The sequence below is a fragment of the Sceloporus occidentalis genome, unplaced genomic scaffold, assembly GCF_023333645.1.
Source record: "Sceloporus occidentalis isolate IW3139 unplaced genomic scaffold, rSceOcc1.0.p SCAF_3, whole genome shotgun sequence".
In the NCBI taxonomy this organism is placed as follows: Eukaryota; Metazoa; Chordata; class Lepidosauria; order Squamata; family Phrynosomatidae; genus Sceloporus; species Sceloporus occidentalis.
The window spans coordinates 188855329-188867109 of record NW_028316983.1 but is presented as its reverse complement, the minus strand read 5'-3'; the positions used below and the strand labels follow the sequence as shown (position 1 = coordinate 188867109).

Here is an 11781-nt window from a genome sequence, read left to right as displayed (position 1 = left end):
ATGTAATAAGAAAACCATGGATCATGGACTGGGGACTCAACCCTCCCCTGAAGACTAGGCTAGGGGATCTGACCATCACCCTCAAAATTGGACCACCAAGACTCCTCTATAGCCAGCTTTCTCAGGAATTATCAGTCTGAAATATAGCAAATGATGAAATGCTAAGAAATATTAAGACAGCAATTATGAACTCTTCTGTGAATAATAAAGGCTGCATCCAGTCTCTCCTGTGCACATTTATTTGGCAGTAAGCTACAATGAACACATGAAAATCACTTCTAAGTGTATGTTATGCTTGCAAGAGTCTTCATATTTAAGGGTTTTCAATGATAATGAATGGAAAAAGTCATTTGCCCTCTCCCAAATTAATAACAGCCTGACTGTCAGTGCTGAGCCCACCCCTCAAAAATAGTTCCAGGGTCCTCAAAGCATGTCAATCATGAATGTTAAAGAATACAGTATGTGGTAAAAGGAAGCCACATGGAATTAGTATATCCATTAATATTGGGCAGGTGTGCAGTAGTTATTTTGTAAAGAACTGGCATGAAAAGTCATTGATTTAAAAAATTCATTTTTATTAATTTTTTCCAAAAGTTATTAAAAAACCCAAATGTTATCAGTTATTTAAATTATCCACTGCAAAATGGAAGCACCCTCTAAGTGTCCACCTAAATTTTCTAGATTTGATGTAAGAAGCTGCAACTTTGTTTGGATCAAGGGAGTCACACACCAACTTACACCAAGTCTGAATGGTGAGAGCAGAACTGCAAATTCCAAAGAATTAGAAACAGGCCCTCCACACTACAAGGTGCAAAACTAGGAGAAGATACAAAATATATCTACATATATTTATAAAAATCAAAGATATGTACATTAAATAGTTCCACAGAATGCCTATAATTTTCAGATGGTAAGAGAAAAGTGAGTTCCTGATTTTTCCATATTACCTATCTTTTCACTAGTTATAAATATGAATTGAAACGGAGTATATGTCTCAATTTTAAAGACATTTTACTCTGAAGTTATGTTTTTTGTTCTTTGCCTTTTGGAGAAAACATCACATTATATGGTTGCCTTCTTTTTGGACGTGGGCAAGGAGTGAGATCTTCTTTTATGTAACCTTAAAAGAAAAAGAAAAACAAATACTTAATAGCATCATCAAACAATTTTGGTAAGAGAAAGAATTGGGAAAAGAATTCCAGCCTCCTTCAAAATATACTGGCCTATTTCACTTTTATGTTAAGAGACTGTTGCAGAGTTCCTTCATACAGGAAGTCAGATGCTAGGCAATTATTACATAGTGCTTTTTCATATGATCCCTTTTGCCAGTAGAGGACTGAGTTTTTTGTTCATGGATTAAAGCTGGAAGCATAATGGTGTATTTCATACTTCCTCTTCTATCAAGAAAGACTGTGAAACGCTAGCACAATGGGGACATCTCCCAGACTGCTCACCCATTACTCTGATTTATTCCTGGAACTCTGTGTCCATCCATGTCTATCCCTTTTATCAAACCTCTCTTTCATATTAGGAAACCTTCCAGAAATCTACCTTTAAAAGAAAAATGCCAGAATTGCACAACTATGGCATTTTGCTACAGTCCACAGCACAATCTTGTCACATGGCCAGAAGTGAGCTGTAGTGCCACTTTGCCCTTTCTTCTTCTCTTTTCAGGTACAGTGGCCATTTTACAATATTCACATTATACAGTGTGATATGTTGTTCCTCTCTATGAAAGTAAATCCTTTTATAAAAAGGATTTTACTTTCTCACTGGGAGCATCCTCAACCATGCATTATACCTCAAAAGCCATGAGGAGCTGAACAAAAGCATCAACCAACATAAGTCATTTTCCCATTTCCTGAGAGAGATCCTGCAACATACAGGAGGTTTGATGTTTGGCAAACTACCATAAATATTATCAGCCAGCCCATGAGTAAGAGACTGGGTGAAGTGATATGGCTCATTCCTACTGCAGAAAGAAGCAGGACTGTAATGTGAAAGGCTACAATTAATGGATTGTTTTTACAGGCAAAAGAACTGGATTTAAACTGGCAAACAATTAGTTGAGAAGAACCATAACATTATGCATAACTTTCTACTCAAGGTTGTGATTTTGATAACATGATAACATTTCAAAAATTTCTTGTGAGAAAGCCTATACTATAAATACATACTACGGAGAAGTCAAAAATTACTTTCTCCAAAGAATTTAAACGTTGCACAAGTTTTCCCCTTCAGGTTCACATGCATGGAGAAGGAGAAATAACACACACACACACACACAGAATAATTTCTCTTAATATAAATGTAGTACCTTTATTTTGAAAGTTTAAGCTTGAAATAACATTCTGGTTCAGTATACCAGGTTCCAAAATAAGTAGCTTGAACTTTTGGCAAGAATGATTAGGAGCTGTTTGCCCAAGGAACTACTGCAACGCTCTGTTTGCACTAGTAAGTTAGCAGGATTTGTCAGTTTAAACTACTTAACAGCCATTGTGGGACCACATATACCTCTAACTGTCAATATAACATTCTGTGTGCAAATACAAAAACATTTTTGATGCTGCATTTTCTCCAGACTTTCCAAGGAACTTAGGAGACTTTGCTAGCATGGCACAACTTTATGTAGTGATGTGCCCAGTTCAGTTTTCAGACTTGTCATGGTTTTAGATAATTTGCTGTCACTGTGACTGAACACTGCGTCTGTAACAGCAAGATAATACTGCTCTACCAAACTGTGTTAGTTTAAGGATAACAAATATATTTGTTAGGCACTTCCAGTACTCAGGATATAAATATTAAGTTCCATTATTATTAATTATCATTATTATTTGTCATAGTTATTATTATAAGTTAAAGTGGGTATGGTGCTGCTTGGCCCATACCTAGTTAGCTTTCAAGGGGCCCTGTTTTCCTGTCCTCCACCCTGTTTTCCGAAATGGCTGCCACAGATACATAGATACTTTCTTTGATAATTTTAGATTTATAGACATTAGTTACTCTTAATATTGGACACTGTATATGGCTAATACATTTAAAATACTTATCTACTCTAATAAATGAACTGAAAAGGCATTAATGGTATATGCAACTGAGATCAATGGTTAAACACCCATTAATTTCAGTTGCTCTGGTTTGCATTCTTTGTCTGCTTCCATAATACCCAAGGGAAATTATATGGTACCTATGTATGGCATATAAACTGCACAGTAAATGAAATATAATATAGTTTCCCCATCAATCAAACTATATGAATAAGCCATAAATATTCCTTTTTAGTAAAAGTTTTCCAAATTGGACAATGTTGGGTTCTAAACAGGAATATATTTCACAGTGATACTGCTTTTATTGCCACAACTAATAAAACCTTTACACATACCCCTTTCATTACTGGATTTACTTCTTCCACTGGCAAAACATGAGTTGACACAGAAGAAGGGTTCTGAATATCTATACTATATATTAATAACCTTTGAAACATATTTTCTCCTGTCAGATGTTCATGTCCTAGGATTCATTTTCTTTTCCCCTACAAACTACCTCACAGTTCCTCTTCCTAAAAATATGAGTCATTAGTTCTATTCTCAGGTGCAAGGACAGCAAATACAGGAAACCTTTGTAAGGTATTTAAAACACAGGAAACACTTTTAGCTACTTAAAAAATAGAGATAACAATAGGGATTTTTTCTCTCCATTAGTAGACTGTGGGTTGGTACTTCAAATTCATTGCTTATGACTGCCCAACTTATTGACCTAACATAGGTCTTTATTGCACGAGTGCTCTTCTACTACAATAGTGCTATTTCCAAAATGCTATGCAATCAGGGTTGCTCTATTTTCTATCATATCGGAAACCTTTCTGGGATTATTTTGGTCATTCCTACTAAAAGCTGCTCACACACTGCCAAGACATTATTCCTACCCCTTTTGGCATAGGCACGCGCACACACACACACACAGATCCCGCCACCACTGCAAACTATATATGAAATGTAACCAAAAATAGTCTTACATTTTAAAAAAACCATTTTCTCACTTGCAGGGAGGGGGGATTTCTGATTGGTTAAACCAGACTAAGCACTGGCAGAGAAAAGCAAGCAAGAAGCAGCTACTGATCTATCCATCTCATCTATCTGCCAGTGCTTAGTCTGGTCTAACCAATCTTGATCAGATAGTTTAAAAAAGTCTTTTTAAACATAGGACTATTCATTTTATATATTTCATTTATTTTTGAAGGTAGCATGAAGGACATCTGAAGGTAGAAAAAAGCAAGAAAGATGATGAGGGTTAATGCAATAAAAGCTTTCTTAAACTGTAAGTCTGTTTTACATTTATATTTCCAGGTGTGTATGCGTGAGAAAAAGAGAGAGAGAGAGAGAGACTCCAGAACAGGACTGGAAAAAAAGGCTGGTGGGAGGGGCAGTGAGTAAAGGTTTGGCTACTCTTCCCTTCTCCTTCATACCTTATCACTAGAGCACCTAAGCCACACTCAAAGCATGGTAATGACCACCCCCTTACCACCCAAGATCAGCATTAAAGCAGAATTGAACTACCACACTATAAAGTGAAGCAGGAAAGGGGATCATTAACAGAATTTTAGTGTTAATGAAAAGAAATGCTTTTCAAACAGTCTGCCACTGGAGAGCAATGAAGAGGGCCAACGTCATGTGATAACACTGCACCAAAAACATTATAATCCTGCTCCAATTACAATTTGCTGCCTTGTAGTATAAAGTCCATAAAAGAGACAGAACTCTTAGACTTATATATACAATTATTTTATAAACCTACCTCTTTCAACACACATTTGTGTAGAAGGGAATCCAACCTCCCAGAAATTTTCAGGTGTGTCAGCAGGAACATAGCGAGATCGATGCCTTGAACAGGTAGCTATCTTCTTCTCTTTTTCTGCGTCAGGAAAATCTGCATAATACTAAGAGACATTGCCAAATCTTAGTAACATGAAATAACACCAGAAAAGAAGTAGCAATGCCCTACTTACAATCTGTAACAGGACATAAGTGGTAAACTGCCTCCTGTGGTCTTTGGGTACTTTATCCTACATTGTGGTCTAAAACTGTTCACATTTTTTATTTTTTTCTGATGCAGAAAGAATTCCATACATTATTTCTGTTTCTGCAAACATTTTTTTCCTGCACAAGTAGTATATACAGCTGGCTCTCACCCATATCTATAAACTGTAGAGCCACTTTTAGAGTTGTTGCTTCCTTGTTGTTGTGTGCCTTCAGGTTGTTTTCAACTTATGGTGACCCTAAGGCATTTCCATGGCAAGCTTCTTCAAAGGGCGTTTGGCACTGAGGCTGACTGAGAGTAAGTGAATTGCCCAACGTCATCCAGTGGGTTTTACATGGCCAAGTTGGAATTCAAACCCTGGTCTCCATAGTACTGAAGTCTTATTTGGCAATACCTTTTACATTTTTAGGTATGGTATGGTATTACAAGTACTTTTTGTGAATTAAGTTGTGTTTGTAGAATGTAATGACATGTCTCTGAGTTTTTTCTCTTAATTATGGTTAAGAAAATGGGCAAGCTCATACATGCCAGAATTGCACAACTATGGTCTCCTTATTTATTCATATCCTTTTCTCCCAAGATGGGATTCAAGGTAGCTCTCTTGTGCATTCTCCCTCTTTTTCTTTCTGGAGGAAACATTGGTACAGACTGGCAAACCAGCTTAAAGCTTTTTATTTGAAACTAACTATGCACATGTCTAGTACCCTCAATAAGAGAAAATGAATTCATATCCATGAAGAGAAGAAGTTGATAAGGCTGTCTTTAATCTCTCAGAGGTGAGAGACTATGAATGTTTTGTTCGTACTAGATCAGAGAAATGGATCCTTTATTTAATCTTTTGCTATTACAGTAAGAGTGCACTATCTTTTCATGCATCCCCTTTAATTATTGGCAAGCTATTAGGCTACAGTCTGATTCATTAGGTAAGCAATTTATACCATATCCTAAGAGCCCATCTCTCAGTTATTTCTCTTGGGTATGGCTGATTCATCGCTTTTGCTCAGGCAGAAGGATAACATTAATGGGAACATTCAGGTACTAAACTTCTGGGCTACAGCACTTCATTATGGCTATACTGGAAACATTTTTGCAGTTGTTAGCAGTTATAATGAGTACTTTCACTGACAAAAACAAAGAGTATATTAACATCAGCAAGAAAGTCTTTGCAAAGTAAGACCTCAGGTATGAACTAGGATTAAAAAGAGGAAATTTTCCTATGTGTTACCTATTTAGCCATATGCCACCCTCTTTCTGAAGAGTGAATTGAACACTTCTTACAAAAGTTTATTAAGACAAACATGAAGTGACACTATGATATAATGTATCAGCTACCAAGTCTTCTCATAAATGATCCACTAGCTTGGCATTACACTCTTCAGGAGGTTTAGGGTGTTCTGAATGGAGGCACACATGATCTTGTTCCTAACATTTCCTAACAGGAAGAGTGCTCATGCCAAATAACTTTCTAGTTGATGCTGTGAATTTATATAGGGAGCTTAAACAAAATGGGACAGCAAATTTATCAGAAGTGATCTCTGGGAAGGACATTTAAAAGACAAATGCTGTTTACTGTAAAAAAATGTATAATGATGCACACGGGGTTAAAAAAAATCCCAGTGTCATATATTCACTCACAGAATCTGAACTGACAGTGACTGACTGGGAGAAGAATCTTGGGAATGTGGTGGATAGTTGAGAAAATGTCCACCCAGTGTGCAGCTGTTGTGAAAAAGGCAAATTCCATTTGGAAACAAAAGTTAAACTACCAATTCAGTTCCAACAGGACTGAATCTTTATCTCTCTCTAGCTCTTTAACAGGCTTTGTAATAGTTAGCCCATGTAGGAACATGACTCGTCTAAACCATATAATTTAGCCATTTATCCATCAGAATTATCAGATTCTTTCATATTCATTTCAGCATCTCTTAAACTATTATACAGACATGTCATAAATGAACATTTTTACATGTAAAAAATTACATGTACACATACAGAATTCTGTCCCGTGTGTCATATCCAAAAACCATTTGTTATATTAAGAATACCTGTATTATTTCCTCTGTTGAGGAACTACACATTTCTAAAGAGACATTCAAGGATTAATCTCCTTGAGTGTTTTTAAATTTCAGCAACATCTGCTACATTATAAGCATATTATAATGTAGTTTCTGGGAAAATACAAAGTGTATCTTATTACATTTAAAGCCCTACATGGTTTGGGTCCAGGTTACCTACAGGATTGCCTTCTCTGATATAATCTGCCCTGTGCACTCAGCTGCTCTGGGGGACATTTACTTCAACTGGCCAGGACTAGACTGGCAACTTTCGCTCAGAGGACCTTTTCATCAGCTGCCTCTAGACAGTAGAATGACCAGCTGGAAGAGATTCACCAGCTAAACATGCTGTCTGAATTCAAAACAGTATTAAAGACCTATCTCTTCCAGCAGGCCTACCTAATTGATCTTAAACTATGAATCGTAAATTGGTATATTTTAAATTTATGTCTGGATGATTTTAATGTGTAATGGTTGTTTTAATCTTAAATTCATGCAGGAAAAGATTATCAGTTTCTAGATAATCTGGATTATATATTCCTTCCAGTCTAAAAGATAATACAGTATGCCTCTCAGTACACAAGTTGCTGAGAAACCCATAGCCTTCGGCTGGCTAATATGGGAACAGAATTCTGGCTTTTGGTGTGATCCAACAAGTTTCTTGTATTTTTATTTGGAATCGCACTTATCTGAATAAAGCAGGAACTGCTAATAAAATTATTGTTAAGGTGGCGAAATTTTATGTCCAAGCCTTTTTTACTAAGAACCAGCTGGTCAAACTCTCTTAGTAATTATATGAAAAGTATCAGGCCCTACTAGGTTCCATACTGAAGTGAGTTTTTGTCACTGTTTGCACATACATTGGAATTTTCCTGAACATTTGTACCTATTCATTTTATTGTTTGTTTTCTAATTGTAGAGGCTGGTCTACGTCTGTAATAAAGTTATCACATCACTTTAAAAGTGAAGTTTAGGTTCACATAGGGCAGACATGTATTTAACATTTTAAAATAAGGGTACTCCTACAAGCACCATCCTACCTCCTCATCTCTACACATGTACTGGCCCTGCATTATGCATTCCAATATATAAACCACCCCTTAGAACTAATGCCTATTCCTTAGTTTTTATTATCAATCACTGATTATTTATTTAACATTTGAATTCATTTAATACCTAAAATATTTTCAGACCCCTCTTCAAAATGTCCCAGTGCAAAGTTTTCAAGGCATCGAGTTTAGATGAGCTTGACTTTTGTTTTGTTTGGCAACCTGACAGTCCTAAGATTCTGAAAATAAAGTGCAGTATCTCCTCACTGACTTGAAAAACACCCAAAACACACAGGCATACACACACAAAGGCTCACTATAGATGCTTTAGAGTGAATTAAACAAGGCAAGAATTTTAATCCTCATTGCTGATGTTTGTAGGATAATATGTTGTCCTTCAAGCCAGAGTCCCTGTCAGAACTGTGTGATACAGACTTTACACAGGCCCCATACAGACAGGCCAAAATAAAGCTGCTTTGGGCCACTTTGGAGGTATGCTGTTTAAATGATGCATGCCTCCTAAGAGTCCGGAAGCCATGTCAAAGCCACAATCCAGTCCTAAGGACTGGAACACAACTTTAGCGCAGCTTCCTGACTCTTAGGACGCATACATCATTGAAACAGCATACCTCCAAAGTGACCCGAAGCAGCTTTATTTTGGCCTGTCTGTATGGGGCCAAAGTACTACTGTGTTTATGCATTTAGAAGTCTCTATCTCAGTGGTACATTCATGCTTCAATTTAACTAGAAACTTGACAGCCTTGCAAATTCCAAACACATCCTGAATCAAAAAAGTGACTAAGAAATCACATCAAATGGTAATTATCAAAAGGGAGGAAATTCTTCTAGTATAAAAAAAATGAACAACAATGTAATTCAAGGCAACAGTTATACAGAATAAAATTTTAAAGGCTTGTTTACATGTGTAAATTCTTCATTTGACAACTGGAGTACATTTTCCAATCAAAGCAATTCACTTATTTAGCTGTAAGTCTTTTCTTAGCTATTAGTTTGGGTTTTTTTTAATCTGCTTGGATCAGAGAGGGGAGGACTGTTCCCAGACAAACCTTCCCAGTATCCTGTTTCCAACCCCTTTCTAAAGGAAAGAAGAAACAAGAAGCTAAAATCTGTAACACAATTAATAAAAAAAGAGATTCCAAGGGCTACATGGAATTCTACTAAAACCCTGCCAGTCCAAAACATAGCACCATGTACCAGTCCAAAATATAGCACCATATTTTTCAATATACAAAGATGATAACCATGCTTACACAATGAAGAGTGCTTAGAAGCAGCAAACTGCTTGGTGCTACTCAGTGGAACATGCTCAGTAGCCTCAACTGGTGCAGATGTGTTTCTGGTCTTTGGCACTGTAGTGTCAGTGAGATCAAACACTGATCCTGTCTTTCAACTAGGAAGAGATATTAACCCGGATGTAGAAACTAGCTTCTATTCCCAGTAAATATTCTCATAATATTTGAAACAGGTAAAAAACCCAAGTTACAGAACATGAACTAAAAAATGACATGAATAGCCACCATGCCATAACAAGTTTTACTAGAAGAGCATATGGCAGGAACAAAAGCCAAACAAATACTTCCTGGCACAACTTTTCAAAAACAAGTCACCTGACAGTTGATTCAGGTAAATTCATAACCTGCATGAATTCAATGCCAAAAGATATGGTATGGGAGCTTAAAATATCAATGTCTATTAATCTTTATTGCTAAACAGAACCTCTATATACAGACACAATTTACTTCTGATATGTGAGACAAACAATGGAAGAGACACACGCCTTTTCTACCTTTCTTGTGTGTTTCCAAAGACATCTGTGTGATTCCTTTCAAAAAAGAAAGGGACCTTAGCCTAAATAAAACTGTATTCATAATGGTGAATGTAATATATCTGTGTGCTCCTTGGACACTTCCTTATGTTGTTAAAAGTGCATTGAAAAATCACAAGTACTAATCACAGGAGGGACAGAAGACTTATGAATCAGGGTAAAGCTAAAGCTTTATAGGTAAAAAAGGTACTCACATGGAAATATATCCAAGTATAAAGCTTATTAACCCTATGGTCGGACACAACTTGACAACCTTGCCAGTGGGGAATACCTTTACCTTTTTTTAACCTTTAAAGCTTTAGCTTTACTCTGATTCATAAGTCTTCGTCCCTCATTCCATCATTTTGGTCCAATGCTCCTGCAAACATTCCACACAGTTCTGTGAAAACATTCATCTTGGATTGTTTATACTAAAGGTTCCTGCCTATAAATGTTTAACAGCTCTGTCTTTAAATCTTACAATTTCTTTACTATAGAAAAACATCTAGCAAATGTTTCCAATTTCATAGTTACTACTATAAGTAATTTGCCAAAATGTAACAAGAACCAAGTTCCTGGAGAGGAAAAGCCCAGCACTGCACAGACAGGAAATTAAAATTGTTTACACACAACTCTTGGCACAAGACACAGACCTGCTTTCTGTCCTGTTTTCTGATGATGATTCAGGCATTCTAGATTTCACATATTTTGGGAAGAGAGAACTGAGTTTCACAGTATGCTATAAAGCTGTGTGTAATTCAGAAAAGTCTAAAAAGCTTTTAACTTCCTTGTTGAAAATTTTTTTGTTTGAAAAACATATTGATGTGTTTGTTTTAAATGGAACAAACCAGATTCAAAAAATGGTTCAAAAAGAAAATTAAAACATTAACACTTTTATTGTCAGAGACACTGTATTGTATACAGTGCGCCCGTGTCACACACGTACGCACTATACGAGGCTTTCAGCAGATGTTGAAAGCTGCGTGGGAGCGCGTGGTGCGGTGCGTTCCATTTAGATTAATGAGGTGCATGCCCGTGGCGTGCGTGCACCCTGCCACCACATGCACAAGCCCCATTACTTTCAATGGGGCTCGAGCATACGCATTTTTTTTACGTGTGCGGGGGTGTTCGGAGCAGATCCCCTGCGTAAAAAAAGGGTGCACTGTAGTATAGATACTCATGCTCCCTCAAAATGGCAGTGTATTGCACATGTGCTCCTCCAATGCAATTGGATACAATTTGTATCAAGGTGTTTGGTGCAGTCCAATAACTTCAGATGGAAACATTAAGTGTTTAAATTTGAAAAGCAGATTGTGAAGTTATTTGTAACCATCATTCTCATAATAATGAAATAGAATGAATGGTCACTATTACTTGGAATAAGAAACTGATAGGTATTAGAGGGTCATGTTGTATAGGGCTGCACCTTCCTACAATCCTAGGGGATATGGGGGGTGGGCAATTTTACTGTTATTGGGTCCCTTTCTAGGCCATTTCAATTTTCGGGCCACTTCCTGTTGGAAAAAATGTATTTCCTGTGCCTCAAATGGCCCAGGGGAATTTACAGGAATCAAATTTGTATAATCTATTAATCCACATCTTAAAACTCAGGACTTTAAAAAAAAAAAGCCAATGGACTGGGTCCATATCTGAGAGAGAGCTCATGGAAGGTATTCTCCATCTACTCCTTCCCTGGGCACACTGCCTGCTTAAAATTCCTCCATAGGTTATAGTGTGATGTAGCATGTGCTCTAGGAAACAGATGGGAGAAGGGAGGAAATATCTGAAAATGGGGTGGAGGCATTCATTATGTGCA

General features: G+C 36.9%; 1 protein-coding gene across 5 annotated transcripts in view; it reads right to left on the bottom strand.

Annotated features, from left to right (window-relative positions):
* Positions 1–554: 554 nt before the first annotated feature.
* Positions 555–11781, bottom strand: part of RBBP8 (RB binding protein 8, endonuclease) — a 57106-nt gene continuing 45879 nt past the window's right edge. For 4 of the 5 annotated variants that reach the window (XM_089517163.1, XM_089517166.1, XM_089517165.1 and 1 more), the window contains 2 exons: positions 4795–4936; positions 555–1120 (listed from right to left, as the gene is read on the bottom strand). In XM_089517163.1, the coding sequence (XP_089373289.1) occupies positions 1023–1120; positions 4795–4936 (240 nt within the window). In that variant the 3' untranslated portion in view covers positions 555–1022. Of the gene's footprint in view, positions 1121–4794; positions 4937–8267; positions 8380–11781 lie in introns of those variants that run through there. The other variant, XR_016280616.1, reaches the window with a different exon arrangement.